The following is a 17,514-nucleotide window of genomic DNA, read 5'->3' as shown; positions in this document are numbered from 1 at the left end:
AGACACAACCCAGAACATGGCCGTTGCTTATTATGATGACCAACAAAGTCTCATTATTCTGATAGTCTGCTATATTTTTCCTCTCTCACTTCAAATATTAGATCCAAGACACCTTTTTTTTTTTCCCCCAGAAAAGGTGGCATAAGATATTTTTCCCCACCTGCCTCCATTCTGTCTTAGAATTCACAGCTCACTGCCCCCTCTGTTGCGTCAAACCAACCACTTGTGGCTACACAATAACTTGAATGAAAAAAAACACTGAATGAAAAAAATCACTTTAAAAATCACCTTACTTTTTCTGGATTCCCCAAACATTTAAAACATATTACAGAACTACTGCTAGCTCACTGATGATGAATTTCACTTTGATTTCCATGGGGCAAAGATTGTTGTGAGTATTCTTAGCCATCATTAATATACAACATACTGCTAAAAAACTGCCACAGCATCACAAGTTTTCAAAATAAAATGAAGATAACTTTCATATAAGTTATAAAAGGAAATTAAAGAGTAATTTTTGAATTTATCACATTACCTTCTTCAAGGATGGGTCTCAGCACAACAAATGGGATTTCCTGCAGGGGTTCCATATGTTTGTGTCCAGCACTCATGATCTTTACCTGCGGCAAGCAGACAACTAGCGTGCCAGGCATACTGGCCTGGCCATGGTACCAGCTTCGGACAGTCCCAGGAATATCACCTGATACAATAGTACTCGGGGAAGGCAGGCTGTCATTTGGAAGGAATACACAACATGACTGTACTTCAAGCTGTAAAAACAAAGTCAGGAAAGATTTCTCAGAAACAGATTATCATTTCTCTCCTTCCCTCCCTCCCATGGCATATTCATTTTGGTACAAAATCTCATGTTACTTATCTATCACAGTTGATTTAAAATGGTTCTTAGTAGAATTAAGAGGAAAGATGGCACAAAATGTTAGAAAATATAACAGTCTTGTAATATATGATTACGAAAGGTGATGAAAGAAAAAGCATCGTTTTGGTCTGTAAATTTCATCAGAACGGTGTTACCATGCAAACTGAATATGTATCTATCTACCTTTCAACAGCTTCTTACAGGAAGCATGATTCAGCTAGAAAATCTTCTCACAATAAAACTGAGGAAGTCCTCCTTTTTCGTCAGTGCATTAGTTTTTGTAAGCAACAGTTAAGTCTCTAGAACTAAGCACCATTTTATATGCTCTTAGTTTCTATAAAGACTTCAGCAAAGAGTTATTTCATGGTGAATTCTGTCTTTACTTTGTAGTCGATTGTGATGTTTATGTACAAAAAGGTTAATCATCGGACAAACTAGAAAAAAATACACCGGTGAAAATTTGACTTTAAAACAAATGGACAGGTACATACATAAATTTTTAAAAAAGGGAGAACAATTAATAAAGTTCAGCTTTTGCCCTGTTTTCAGATATAATACATGTAATTTCATATGAAATAGCACTTTTTATTCTTTATTTTCACACAATGGTGGTACTCTGAAACATTTATGACAATTCTGCCATCTTCTTATGAACTTCTAGCAAAGCTAAGTGAGTCCAAATAAAGGACTGAACTCATCATGACTTGTTAATTCAGAGGTGGTGTAAGCTGCAGACTGTTACCGTCTTCCTTGGCTCTTAAAAGCAATATTCTGCACCTGGATATCAAATAGTCCTAACAGCCTGCACACTTGAATGCTTTGTTAAGCAAGTACAAACTATGATTCAGTTCACTTCTTCATAATAGTTTGGAAAAGTCTAGTGTACAAAATATTGGATACAATATGTTATTTGTAGCTGTGATAAAAGAACATTTATTTGCTGTAAACCTTTCTAACAGAGTCTTCCAATTTGCCATCATTAAAGACATCATAGCTTAAAATTGATAACCAAGGTTTGTACATCACACCCCCTTTCCCTTAAGGCTAATAATCTCTTAAGATCACAACAGTGATTTGGAATAGAACTGGAATTCCTGAGCACCATAAGTACTTTGCCAGTCTAGTCAGGAGAACGCAGATATTCATCTTTATTTCAGCATTTTTGTGCCCTTTTGCTTAGACAAACTGACAAGAATTCACTGCAGAAAAATATAAGTAGAATTTTGCAAAAATAAATACATTGTTTCATGAAGTCTGTGTTTGTTTCTAGTTTTAGAACTGTTTGAGTTGTAAAATGAAGCTAATTACATCTTTGATAAGTAGTTTATTGATCCAAGGTTGAAGAGTGTACATTATTTATACTGGATGAAAAGCGACAGTGTATTGTTACAGATGTAATAGATTTAGATTTTTTTTTTTTTCAAACTGGTAAATTAGTCATTGTGTCAATTTGCAAAGATTTTTACGGTGACATGTTAGATCATTTTCTGGTCTATTAGCAATAAGTTGCAGGTCAAACCATTGTGAGATAATGATAAATAGATGACAAAAGAAGTTACGATCAATGTAACTTTTGTTTTATCAGTACACTTACTGAGTAAACAGTTTATAACAGATCATCCACATATATATATATATAAATATATATATATATATATTCATGATGACTAACATCAAATACTGCCTGGATATACAAACCATGTGGTGGTAATAACCCAAAAATTCCACCAGCTTGGAGAGATGCAATACTTTATCACATTACCAGCAGCAGGATCTACAGGAGATGTTTTACAGAGTACTCTTGAGAAGAGCTCTCAATACTCAGTAGAGTTGTTACACTTAATTTACAGTTCAGTACAGCTTTGTATTGAAGACAAGTTCTTCAGGTCATTTTTGTTTTACTTCAATGCATCAAGAATATTGAAGTAGAATCACAATAGTTTCACTCCTTCAAATGCTTGAGGGAAATTTCATCCATCCATAGATGGATATTTTAGCATTCATTTTCAAAAAATTGCATTGGACTTGGACAGTGAATTTTGATGGGGTGTACTTGATAGCATCAGGCCCTGAATATGTTAAATTAAAGATCTGCTTACAGCTATGGTTTGTATACTTGTGTTTCATTTAAAGTTTTACAAGAATAAGTGAAATTTGCAAAACATTATTGCAGGATTTCAAAAGCCAATGCAGAGAAAACATGGCAAAAATCCACATTTTAGGGTAAAACATGCAATAATTGTAATAATATAAGAAATTGCCAACTTGGATGCACCAGGGCCTGGTAAGTGCAAATTCAAGCATTTGAATTGCACCTGTTGAACTTCTCAAAGGCAGATTCTACTAAGACACAACTACCAACTTCAATTGGATTTGTAAATATTTGTCTGACAGAATCTGGGAAATCTCTCTAAGAACAAGTTCCACCGAAGGAATGGAAGAGTGCACCTAAAAGGATGGAATTATATGTTGGACAAAAAGTGAGAATGTGTGCTACAGATTGCTTCACCAATCAGAAAGTGCTTTAAAATATATGTAGTCCAAATATCTTAAAATTAAACTACATCAATAGCATATATTAAAGCTATCATATAAATCTTTTTACACTTTTTAAATAACTGTTAAACTGTGTGTCTAAAATTGTGAATTTAATGTAAAATGTGACTGATTTATGTAACTGAATATAAATCTGCAGCAGTAAATCTTGCATTAATGTAAGGATCTGACAATCCAAGGGAAAGAAAATGAAGTAATCTGCCAGTAAGAAGTCCTCAAGCTGGGGGTCAGATCCTGTTCATGGAAACCATCTGGTTGGGACCCTCCAAGCCACACCAAACACAAATGATCTTTTAAAAAAATATCCTATTCATTAATGCTTCGCAGCTGCACTGAGTGTTACTTCATTTTTCCATGGCAACATCCTTTCTGTTTCAAGGATCTTATTTCAGTTTTGGTAGCAACGTGTTCTTTTGCCAATACTGAACACATTCATGTGTTAAAGAGAAGGAATTATTACAAATTCTTGAAACAGTATCACCCTCTATTTTCATTTCTATTATGTCAAGGCCTACACATGCTAAGTAACGTATGCTAATGATAAACCTATGAAGTAAGCAGTATTTTCTCTTCTACTTTCAAAAAGGTACTCAAAGCATATTGCTCTAAGCTTTCATTAATATATAAACCTAAAAAAGCATAATGACTTTAAGATCTCGGTTGTATAAGAAGGAAAGTATTTAGTTACTGGAATAAACGGACTATTTTATTAATTCATATTTTAGAAAGAGGATGTTGCTCTATAGAGAGAACTGTGAAATATGTACACTACACAAGAATTAGGTCTTCAGAGCTGAGGAGAGTGGGTAGGGAGAGAGTGAGCAAAGCAAAACAAGTGACAGCCCATAGCTATTCTGTACAAGCACAACAAAGAGGGAAACGTTATACAAGAGCCTCTACAGCCTTTCAAGACAGCAATACAGTGAGATTCACTTCCCTAGCCCACATTTTACAGCTATGTAAACCAATTAGAGGTGTTGAAGATGACCTACTAGGTGACACTCACATAAAGCTGTCTCCTGGGGAATGGCCTCTCTCCACATTAATCATCATCTATCATATTATCTCCTCAGAAAGGCTGATGTGTTTTTCAGGGAGTTTCAGATATGGAATATAATCTCGTAATTACTCCCCAAACTGCAAAGATCCACCGTAACACATCCCATGTGGGCTTATGGTGTAGACATTGTAGGACTCAGCTTCTGACAATCACTCCAACCCAACTCTACCAGTTGCAGTTGAGCCAGACAGCACTGTCTGTTCAAATTTTAAAAGGCAGGCTGAAAATTCATGTTTTAAACAAAAAAAAATAAAAAAGATATAAAAGGAAAGCAGAGCACATGAGTATGAGGACTAAGAGAGCAGGCTACCTGTATATAAAAAGGAGTATAATAAGGATCAGCTGCATTTTTCTTTCACCACTTGAAACACTATGTCTTGGCACTACACAGTATTCCTATTTTTTTCTAAGTAAGCTTCATTTAAAAAAGCTTATTGTTAGTTACAGAAAGCTTCTTGTTTGACAGTTTGTGATAAGTAACCATCATGAGACATCATCCTAGCTCATAACTGCTGAATAACTGCTCATAGCTCAATTGTTAAAAGTCACAAAGTCTCTTCCTCACCCAAGAATACAAAAAATAGGAGCTTTACTCAATCTCATCCTCAACTTCTGTTCTTTCAGTCAATGTTTCACTTTGACTAAAATTTTGTGTAAGTTATATGCCTAAAAGAAAATATTATTTTCAATAATTTCAGGAAACAGACTCATTTTTTCAAATAATTTCAGAGATAGTTAAAAGCATGTGGAATAGCTGGCTAAGCTTTATACGAAATAATTACACTCTTAGTTGGCATTCATTGCAAGATTACTCATTAATTCATTTGCTTTTAATACAAATCCTTCATTATTCTCACTGGAATCCAGTATTAACAACCAATTAAAAAATAACTGTGTTTATACTGCTCCACAATTTTAGCAACTATTAGCATGAAGAACACGTGAAAAGTGAGTATTAACCTCCTACACCGTGTAACTGCCAAAAAGACTTAAAGGCTGCATATAAAATCCTACAACAATTAAATAATAAAAGCCAACTTTTTACAGTTAAGTATGGAAGTCTTTTCACTAAAATACTAATAGCTTACCACAACTCCAATGCACAAAATCTTCATGCAATATTCTATCATTAGCAAGCCAGGGCTAGGGCTAAGCAAGTACCAGCTTTGGATCCAAAATAAACTTTCCAGTTACTTTGGTTCCAAGCACATTTACTTGCTCAAACTTCCACTAAAAGAATAATCCTTTGATGATTTTAAGTTATGAAGTTCTGTTTTATCTGACGACAACCGTAGACTTTTCTGTTCTACAATCATGTTAATAAAAGATCCAGGAACATGAAAATAGCTTTAGAAAAAAAGGCTAGAGTCTAAGTGCTCCAGTATTTAACCAGAAAAAAAAAATTCCAGAAATTTGGCTTTTTCTTATCCACAGAAAATCTAAATGCACAGTCTGTTTTATTAAAGGTATAAATATCTTATACTGTACTTGAACCAAAAAACAGGGTCATAACCCTCCTCTTGTAATAATCTACACATTGCTTTGCACAAATTCACCTTTCCTATTTAGGCTGGTATTGAAGGAAAAAAGCTGTATATGTATATCCATTTATGTCTTCAAAAATATATTTAAATAAAATAGACAAAGGAACTGCTAGGCAACAAGAAGAACAGCAAGCATACCTACCAATCCCTTATATTTCACTATTATTTGGAAACACATTCTTGGATATTGGCTGTGTTTGTGCTATTTCTGTGGAGTCTGTTGCAACTTTCTACCGGTACTTTCTACTTGCCCTTCTGGCAAGATACTGGATATACTTTAGCAAGTATGATCAAAGAATAATAATGAAACATATCAGAAGTGTGTAAACTATGACTTCATAAGGTCATTGAACTTCAACATAGATAAAAAATATAATTTCATATTCGTAATGATGAAATTTGAAAGTATCTGAGTACCCTACCAAAAAATAACAACAAAAAAAAACCAAAACACACAAAACAGCCCACCTTCAAAAACTAAATAAATCTAGAACTTCAGACATGAGAAATAGTTCTTAAAATAAATAAATCCTCAGCCACCACTAGCTCTAATCCATAAGTGTTTTATGTCAAAGTAAGGCTGTATTTACCAATTAGTCTTTGAAAAAAAACTATGCCTATCACTGCTATCAATTTTCACCTCCATAAAAAATACTAGTTTGAACACATTTTTTTCTCCTTTGTAACAGGCAAACTTAATTTTTAACTAGTTCTTACAAGTTAGAATCTTACACATTCTTCAAAAAAAAAAATTCAGTTGATTGCTTGCTTATGTAACAAAGCTTACCATGAAAAATGTGAGCAGAAGAAACAGAGAGTATCTTAGTCCTTATTCAATTTTTATCATTTAGAAAGGATCCAGCTCTTCATCATCCTAATTATTTGATTATTATTTTCATTATGACTCAAACTGTAGGACTCATTTATATAAGGAGTTTCACTGTGCTAGGTTATCACCCAAACACATAAAAAATATACAGCTTCCTTCAAACAGCTTAAAAATGACCTCTCAACTCCCCGTATTTAGTCATTCTCATCTCCATTGGTGACAACATTAGGAAAGAAGTGAAAACAAGCAAAATACCTATGAAACAATAATAAAAGAGCTGAATGAAACCTAGATCAAATTAATAGAAAGTGTCTCCTCAACTTCACTATGTTGTGCAATTAAGTCACTAATCTGAGGTTCTTGCTCAGGAAAAACTTAACTTTTCAACCTTTGAAATATTTTGAACCCAATCAAAGTATTTTCTGCCTCAAACAGGAGAAAAAACAGACAAATTCTGAGAGGAGGCTGTATATGTATTTTTCTTGGTAGGAAGGTATTGTATTTCCTGACAATAAATTTTAATTTAATTAAGTTTTATTTTAATGTGAAAATAGTTCAGCTACTACATGCTGATGTACCATAAAATACCATTCTCATTGAATGTACTGTTCAAAAGTTACAGTTTACAATAACCCTAAATTAGGGTAATTTCCAAGCGGGCATTTGATATATACTTGGAAGCACAGAGTCCTAATGCATTTCTAAGCCATCTAGTATTTGGTCATGTAATCAAAACACAAGATTTCTAACATTGCCTTTTTGTTTGTGTGTGTGTGTCTGTGTGTATAGCACGCATATATTTTGATGCCTGAAAATTCTGATCACAATCTAAAGCAGTCTAGGATGAAAGAATTTAATCTGAGTGATCACGTAATTGTCCTTAATAAAAAGGTACATAGGTAAGCATTTGAGCCACTACTGTGTAACATTGTACTGTATCATATACCATCCCCCAAAATATATCATATGCAGTTTCCTCAAATATTTTTAAAAAGGAAGGTATTACGCAAATCTAATTATGGGAAAAAGGTAACTAACTATGTTTATAATATAGAAGAGTGTGACGAGCATTTATTTCTTGACATAACTTTTTAAAGGATCTTCCCCTTAAATATAGAAAAGTATTTTGAAAACTAATAATCAAAAATGAAAGAATTCTTAGCCTAATTTAACGAAAAATCTGTATTTTATTTTTCAGCCTCTAAGACTTTGAAACTACTGAAATAAAACAGTAAAACCTGGGAGCTCCTTTAAAAACCCTCTATAAAAAGCACTAGGATGCATAAAAAATATCATAAAGTTTGGAAAGACATAGTTTTTCTCACTTCCTTTTCATCTTACCTGAAGTGTAAGGCGCTTAACTGCATTCCATACTCTTCCAATAAATTCCTTCATTCTTTCTTCAGGACTTCTGCAACTTTCAGATGAGTTCAGCATGGTTTTCACGGGAAGTGACAAAGGGCGAGATTCTAATGCAAACAACAAAAGAATATACTGAGTGTATGTATTGTTTTACAAAGATTATACTAAGTAACATATATACTGGTAGCAAAGAAAAAGATTACTCATTTTAAATTCTAAAACGGATTTTCCCTCACCACATATCTCGCTATCTATGTGATAATAGCATGTAGCAGAAGCTTCTATTACTAGTTTCAAACTTGGGCAATACAACTGTACCAGTTAAACCTGTTGAGAAATGCAATGTTTCAAAAGCATTTGGACAAATACTTGAACTTTTTAAACACAAACTGCTACGAAAATATTATGGAGAATGCTTGACCTAAGCAAATTAAGCCAGATTTCAAAGTGCGATAACCTGTGGGTGATAAAATAGCAGTACACGAGTTCTTCACATACACTGCTGCCAGGATAACATAAAAAAGGTTTTAGTTTTTTTAACTTGTAAGAAATGAAGCCCATATTAAATTACAGCCTTTGATTTGTTTTCTTTTAAAAAAAATCATTAGGCAAAAACTTTGAGTATGCATCCAAAAAAAGGTCTAAAAATTAAACCATTTTCTGACTTTGTCAAGCTTAAAAGGTACTAAAGTAAGTATGAAATATTTCAGCAACATTCAATGTTTTGTAGTAAAAAGATAAACTTCTTTAAATTTTTAGGTACTTTAATATACGCTCAAATATGAGCAAAATAGAACTACAAAAAAGGAGTGGGTCAAGTAGTAATTGCAAATGTATTAAAGAATATGTAAGTGGTACATAGTTCCTCCTTTCATCTCTTCCAGAACATGTGCTCCTTTCTATGTTTTAGGATATGCACCAAATTATTGTCAGCTTCTTTAACACTTCCAGTATTGGCCTACATCTTATTGAGCTGACGAAACTGCAAGAATAAATTATGAATTCTTCATTACTTCATTTAAAACTAAATTGAAATCAGCACAAGTGTGACTATTTATGCTTCCAAATTATACTGCTAGGAGAAATCTGTAGCATACCGAGTACAGAAAAGATCTTAAAACAAAATTATGCTATCAACAGAACTCAGGTGAGCAAAATTATGTCCCTTTATATGCATTACTGGTCTTCAGTCAATTTTGAACATGCAAGGAAACATCCAGGGAATTGAAAATGAAACATCTGAGAGGTGAATTTCTGCCAAGTGTGCAATGTTCATGCCACTTGAGGAATTAATTTGCGATATTTTCCCAATCAGATCTAGAAAAGACCAGAGTTGGTTAATATCCTGCACGAAATCCTTCAACAAACTACACTGCAATGATCTGAAAAGAAATTCAAACTTTAGTTTTATTAAAATGGCGAGGAATCAATAAATTCTAAGAGAGATGGTCAAAAGAGTGAGAGAGAATTTTTAACCTCTCAGATATTCCTGGCTCCAATTATGGATCTGTTAAGAGTTATAAACAGTTAAAACTGGATCATAAGAATGTAGAAAGCATGACACTTCAGGATTGTTTATTGTCAGTTGTGCTGGAGAGACAAACTTAAGTAAATTGTCCATATGGAGAAGCAGCATGGAGTCATGGAGTAGCTATTTCATAATCTTTTCTTGTAACTATTTCATAATATTTTCTTTCTTGACTTTTATTGCATGTAGTGAGTATTCAATCCACATTATGAATGGATTATGTTAAAATAAAGACATTTAGTGAGGAATAGCTGCTCTTCTTTAACTTCTTACCCTACCTCAGTTCACACTATCTTCTCTGTGTAGACAAGCCCTGTACTACACTTATCACAAGGTAAGAATTAGGAACAGCTTGACTATGAAGAAAGATTAAAAACAAAAGAGTTACTGGAATGCAGAACTCAAGAATAAAACTGTGGGTAAGGGGGAGAATGGTGTCTATAGTCACTGCGAGACTGGAAATATGAGAGGCAGGAATGCCTCAGCTTAGGATGAAAGGAAATATCCTATGCCACTGAACAAGTGTATTCGTCATGAGCAGGATCTAAAACTACGTTTTGCTCCAGTCTTCCATGGTTTGTTGGCTGGGAAACACACACTCCAGTAATTCCCTCTCAGTTAGGGGAATCAACCTTCTAGTGCCAGAAACAGCTACCTATGATTTACAAATAAAATTAGATAGCTGAAACACCACTCATTTTTCTCCATATATGTACAACTCAAACCTGCAAAGCTGTTCAAAATTCCAAGAGTATCCATCATAGACAATAGCTTCACTCTAGTACCCCAGACTCAACAAAAGACCAAAAGAAGAGAAAGCTTCTGTAATCCAAACAGATAAAGACACATTCAGCCAGAAATCATAGAGAACAGAGAAGCAATAAGAGGTGTTTCAGGGTGTAAAGAAACCAGCACAGAAATAATTCTTTGGAAAAAAAAAAAAAGAGAAAAAAAAGTAGTCTTCTACTGTTATTTATTTTTTCTGTACTGGTAAGTCCTACAGCTTTGTCTGAAGGGTCTGAAAGCATGTGTCATTATCCCCTATCAGGCAAGGCCATCAGCAGATGATAGCTGCTAAGAGACTGTAGTAGTCTGGTGTGGCTATCCTGTGTGTTTGGCTAGTCCTCTATAGTAAATACATAGACTGGATCGGCTCCATCTGTCTCAGTATGAAGGTTAATCTCCTAAAATAATTATGCTACTCAGCTACTACTGAACTGAAAAATCTAGGAACATTTCCTGGCACCGTAATCAGCCCTGTGTTGAAGCCAGGAGCCAGTCAGCAATAGCTGGATAGAAAATAGGATTTGTCTGAAACATTTACAAACTGGTAAGAAAGTAAAAAAACGGAAAGGGAGGACTGCCTCAAGTTGTACAAAATTGAATTTTTAAGAAAAAACAATGTACAGACACAATGCTCCTACTCTCATCTTCTAGTCACATATTGTATAAGTGGTATTTTGGTAAAAATATACACCACATCTTTTTCAAAAGTCACTCAGAGGCTGCCATGCTCACCAAACTCATATGACGCATTGGTAAGGAACTGATTTTTTGAAAAGGGCTGATCAGCTCAATCTGGGCTGAGCTACCAGAAGCTGCAATTTTCATAATTTATTTCACAACTTATGGTTAGAATATAAGGGAAGTTCCAAGCGGCAACCCTTCAAAATTAATTGTAAACATCCTCTCCTAGGAGATGCCCCTAAGCAAAACTTAAGGCATACTTTCAAGATATAGATGTTTTTCCTATAGAGACAGATACCTCTATCTTTGTGTTTTTTAGCCTTCTGGGAACTGGTTGCTTTGGAAATCGAATCCATAAAACATGAGTTTTAAAAATAAAAAGATCTTTGGAAAAAACAGTGCTACACTGTGCTATTAATATTCATTGACCTAAGGAATGCAAAGGGGAAAATAAATCCTTTGAAGTGAGATGATTTGGGGGCAAATGGACATTTCCTCTAATAAATAAAAGAAAAGATCACAAAACAGAGATTTTCCACTACTGGGTTGAGGACCACTGATAATCTGTACTCACCAGTGGCCTCATGCTTTCAGTTCTTCCTCCCTCTTTACAGCTGGTACATAAACTAACAGCAGGTAAAATACAATACTAATACCTTACTCCTAATTTGTATGCAGTGCAGTTCTACCATGTCTTGTCCTTTTTGCTCGACTTCTCTCTCCCAACCCACTGTGTGCCTCAGGCATTCTATGCATGAAGAGGGTAGAGCAGCTTCTTCATGGTTGGAAAAGGTCATCCTGCTGCAGGCAAACCCATACTGTCGGTGATCCCCAAAAGCTCAGAGAGCTCCTACTGGAAGACAAGGTTCGCACAGAAATACCCACACAGCAGTCTGCAGCAGGACAGCCTCTCCACCATCCCATCGCGTGATCCTACTCAAAATGTGCATCGCATGACCTCAGCATGCTGGGCAAGCTTTCCTTCCCACATCACATCATCAGTCATACACTTCTCACACATCAGAAATGAGTTAAGCCGAGAAAAATGCTATTGCAAACTAATCATCGATGCTAAGAGGCTATGGCAGCAAAACACATGAACAGGAATAATATTTCAAAGAAGAAATCGAAGGAAAGGATACTGTTATTACATGGATCTTTCTGGAAAGACTTTTCCTCTTCTAAAGTCCCCACAGCATCAAAAAACTCATTGGGGTTTCTTAATAACAATTCATATTTTATGCATTAGATGCGACTTTTTATCAGAAATAAAAATACCAAGGTGTTTGCAATAAATGCAAACCGTTGAGGAACTGACCAAGGAGTCTAAGGGATTAGAAATGAGATTAAAAAGCAGTGGAGGAGAAAATTCAAACTTCAAACAACTCTGAAAAAAGGTGAAAACCTAAATGGACTCTAGGTTTGTGTGTGTGCGCATGTGTCTCCCCAGAAGATTAATTGGTTTCTTCGTATGTTAAAGGAAAAAAAAATACAGTACAAACAACGCCTACTTAAAACTTCCTTCTTCTTTTCTGTAAATCAGCAGCTTTTAGTTTGTACATATATATAATATCAGGCAAAATCAAAAGCTCAGTGGAACTTGTTATTTAGAAGCTTGTTTGTCCTTTGGTTGGCATTTCAGTTTTTTTCATAATATTATATATTTTATATCTGCAGCACAACATATATGTATGTAGAGATATATGAAAGCATTACAAATCATTCACCCTTTTCTATATATTACGGTCAAAGAAACAAGTTCTGTTCTCAATACAATGCATTTCCATGTAATAATTTTGTTCCATGATTTGATATTAAAACAGTATACATATTTTTAAAAATGCAAAAAGGGGAGTATCTTGCTGAAAATGCTGGCCATCTTAATGCACTAATTTTTCCTATAATACAATTTTAAAAGTTCATCTAAGTAGCAGGCTTATTAGGTGAGGCTGACAGCTCATAGTATTTACTAATATTTGCTGAACTACCAGTGTCCATCAGAAGTGTTTCAAAAATATTCACAGTTTATTTTTATGGTGGTGTATCAGAAGCTATGCCCTATGCCTCCACTGATGGATGACTAATATTTGAATTATTTATGTAGCTGAGCGTTTTTTAAGGAAAGACTACGATGACCTGTATGTAAAAAAGTTTGCACTTTTCATCAGTTGCTTGAAAAGAAAAAACATAATAAATACTGTAAAAAAGGCATAATAACTTAAATAATCCAAATAATAGCACTAAGTCCTTTTAAACTCATAAAATAAAAATGCAATATGTATAACCACATACTTAATAGTCTTCGCATAAAGTATTTGTCTACTGGGGATTGAGCATTTTTACACTCTACTTTACTAATGGTACAGATGATATGTTACTTTTATCAATCCAGTTAGTAGTTGAGCCACAGAATCCCTGATAACTAGCCAGAGGAAGTAGTTTATACCCAGGGAAACTGTAGCAGAGAGGTGTAGAGACTGAATTAGAAAAGTCCTTCAAATGAGTTAGCAGTAGAATAAATGTTAAAATCCAGAATCTTCAGACTTCTTACACAACGTTCCTTTTTCTAGAGCAAATGTATGTCAGTAAATCAAGATAAATGTGATATGAATGTGGTTATGCAAGCAAAAAAGCTTTCAGTGTGAAAGCAGGGGTTGGCTAGAGAATGGCTATGGTTAGTGTTTTCTCCCATCAAATCCAATGATTACTGCACTATTTCTGGCAAACAATACCCATTTAGTTCTGGGAACATAAATAAAAAAGGACTGACACTTTTGTATAAATCACTAATGGCCTTTCACAGGCAACATTGAGCTACTATATTAGCAAATAACAAGATGTGTTGTATGTGTGTTTGTATCTAAAGTCCATGTCTGAATTTATCTTAATACTGCTTACCATTCCAAGCAACTTTTAATACCTTACAAACTAATAATTTCAGCCTTCAGGTTTGCAAGAACTTTTCTGGTAAATTCAGGAAGAGTTCTGCCTGATTGTCTGCCTCACTTTTTAAATATACACTGACAATTCCTTCGTCTTTTAAATAGTATATAAAAATAAACACCTGTTCTTTTTCTTTCAACTTTTCCATACAGAAAGTGTAGTTGATGTACTACACTGGCTTTGTGTTCCTAATGCTCTTTAAAGTCCACACAGAACTGAAGAAATCATGCCATCATTTAACCAAACATTTCACTAGCTAAGAAAACCCACAATAATTATTTCTCAATATAGGTATGCGACTGTCCAGCCATTTAGAAGTTACCATAAATCATCTGAGCCCAGAGACCTTCTATTTAAATAACCCTTCCAAGAACTACAACCCATTTATAAAAATATAAAAATCCTAGTACTTTCAGGCACCCTAAGTAAACGTGTCTGATTTAAATTCCTGTATTTTACTTAGCTTACTTAGCATCTATTTAATTTCATTCATCTTCGCAAATAAATCATAAGTGATACATTCCAAGACAGGCATGAATAAACAATAATCATTCAGTTCATTGAGCAGAAGTAGTGATGTACAAATTCTTCAGATAATCCATTGATTTCTCACCAGCCAGACTTCTCTCACATTTGCCAGTTTTGGGGTTTTCTTTTGCATTCCAGCAGCTCAATTTAGCAGAAATCTAGTTCACCATTCTAGTCGTGCTTCATAAGAAAAAAAATCAGTAACTGCACATGGGTTTGCTAGGTACAGGTCATATTATGCCACACTTCTTTTTTAAGTTGAGTTACCTTTCTGTTGACTAAAGATGAAGCTTCAAATAGAAACACTAACACAATCAGTTGATCTAAACAGTATGCAGTCCAACAAATTCAAGAAGTTACCACACTTGTCCTAAACACTTCTACCTACTATACACCAGTAGTAAGACAATATAGGTAAATTATTTCTTCATTTTAGTAATAGCTATCAAATGCACCATGTACTCACTGTGTACTAATTTATGAAGAATGGAATATCTAAAATAAATACTCCTAGATCACTGCATTAACAATGTGGCTGCCACCTCTTTGGGCTGAGCATAGGTTCACTGACATTGGACAAGGCACTGGGAAAGCTCTCCTGAAGACATTTGGCTCCTCCTGGGTTGGTTTCTTAGTAATGAATTGTAGCTCCTTTTTGTCACACAGAACAACTATAGATCCACTCATTATTAGGTAAATGATACCTGACTTTTCTGATTTTTAGAGCAGTTCAGAAGTAATTTGTTTATAATCCTTTCCACTTCCGTAATGCTAGCCTAAACTGCATCAGCAAAACAAAGACATCTCTACATTTAAAGCTTCCTCTTCTCTCCACTTAGCTACCTTCAAAATAGTTCAGAAATATCACCTATGTATACTTGGAGGGAATTTTAACAATTACTTGATAAAAGCTTTCAAAATTGAATTACTAAAGCTTCCCATAATAACCAAGAAATTCCATTTCTAAGAAGAATTTAATGACCAGCTTATAAGCATGCAATTATATCTACATTATCAAATGTTAGGAAATGGTTGAAAGGAAAGCTGGGTGGTGGTCTTTGCCTCGTTTCCTATAAAAATAAGACTCATAGAATCCTATGGTCTATACATGCACTCATTTGCTTGTCTTTTCCCTTGGTGCTTACTGTTCAATATAAAATTTAACAAGATAAATCTCTCAAAGATTTTATGCTTCTACAAGCTCTGTGAAAATAAATAAGCAGGGGAAAGAAGGGAGAAATTGGCCACCTGAGTCCTGTCTTTACTAGAAACCAGACAATTTATATAGGACAGAGAATATAAAGCTCATCTTGGATTAAGCTTTAAACTTTCTTGTTATGACACCAACATCCATCTGCTTGAAATACAAATAATAGAAAACTAGGTTTAACTTAGCTTTAACTTCACGTGTATGCAACTTTGGAATTCTAATTACATCTCAAAAACAACAGCTCCACAGAACAAAATATTAACATTTCAGTAATGCAAAAGATTTTACCAAACCAGAATTATTCTGTGTTATTTTAAGTAATTATATTATGTTACATTATATTTTTCAAACAAAGTGAAAATAATTACTACCATTTATTAACATAATAAGAATGAAATCTGAAAGTTGTTTTAGTATTGAATGAGGACCCTTTTGAAAGAATGAAAATAGACAGTTTGGATTGATTAATCCTTAAACAGTAGTGCACAGGACAGCTTTCAAAGGCTGTCCTATCTACTCAATAACCCATATTATCTTCTTGCATAGGTATTCTACATATGCTATACATATATTACACATTCACACATTTTCCCACTATGCAGTCATAAGAGCTACAATTCTACACCAGGCTACAAGTCTGTAAATTACTTTTTATTGAATTAACAAGGAGCTCGTGAATTGCTGAGAACAGGAAGAGAAGTGGGTGGACAGTGGAATTCAGGTAATTTTTTTTTTTTAAATATTCTTTATCATCTTGCTCGTTCATGACTGCATCATACAAAATTTAAACCATATATTCTGTTATCTTACTCTGTTTTTGAGGCCTCTGTGGTTAAGGAGATTTATAAATAACTACCATTTGAGACTTAAGAACAGAAACTTTGGATTTTCACAGGCAGTTACCATATAAATAGTAGTTTTGCTCTTTTCCCATGCTTCATTTTTGGCAAAGTCTCAGCAGCCATTAGCTAATAAACTGAACTCAAGATCAATGTTTTAAATCATTTTACAGCTGTGATTACAAACTGCTTTCATTCAATACATAGAGTTGGTTTCTAGCAGTTCTCAAGGGACAGACTGCTAAGATCATGTTAGACTCGAAAAGGGTAAATTCCAAATCATCACCTGAATAGTATGATTTTAAGATACAACCTCTTTCAGTCTGCAAGACTATGCATATGGGCTTGCTATCAATGCAGCAATCTCAGTTATCTGACAACTTAAGGCATCCATAGCTACAGCTACAAGGCTTACAAGGATTTTTGCCTTTTACCTAGAACGCTTTTGTAGCATAGGCAGCATTTTATGACCTAGACCTATAATTATGTGCTTTTTATTCCTGGTTTTAAAAAGGTGAGACAAACAAAGAAAACTCAGACAGAAATTAGGTGAAATGAAAAAGAAAGGAAACCAAGTGAAAATTACTGGTAGGAAGGCACCCAGAAAAATCAGAAAGGAAAACAATTACAGGCACTCTATTTTTCATTTAAGAAACCAGTCACTCATTCACCATATTCCAGCACATACCGCACCTGTAGAGAAACAAATTGTGAAACAAAGCATCCACTGAAACTTTTCTCAGAATCTCAGAATGAGATCTCACCGTTTAC

General features: G+C 34.3%; 1 protein-coding gene across 6 annotated transcripts in view; it reads right to left on the bottom strand.

The window, feature by feature from the left end:
- VPS13B (vacuolar protein sorting 13 homolog B) overlaps positions 1-17,514 on the bottom strand; it is a 473,584-nt gene that overhangs the window by 235,065 nt on the left and 221,005 nt on the right. For all 6 annotated transcript variants that reach the window (XM_040548605.1, XM_040548603.1, XM_040548600.1 and 3 more), the window contains exons 22-23: positions 8,208-8,335; positions 536-770 (exon numbers count right to left, since the gene is read on the bottom strand). In XM_040548605.1, coding sequence (XP_040404539.1) covers positions 536-770; positions 8,208-8,335 — 363 coding nt within the window. The remainder of the gene's footprint in view (positions 1-535; positions 771-8,207; positions 8,336-17,514) is intronic.

Source organism: Cygnus olor, chromosome 2 (assembly GCF_009769625.2).
Source record: "Cygnus olor isolate bCygOlo1 chromosome 2, bCygOlo1.pri.v2, whole genome shotgun sequence".
NCBI classification, from domain to species: Eukaryota; Metazoa; Chordata; class Aves; order Anseriformes; family Anatidae; genus Cygnus; species Cygnus olor.
The sequence above is the reverse complement of the archived record's forward strand: the minus strand, read 5'-3'. Positions and strand labels throughout refer to the sequence as shown.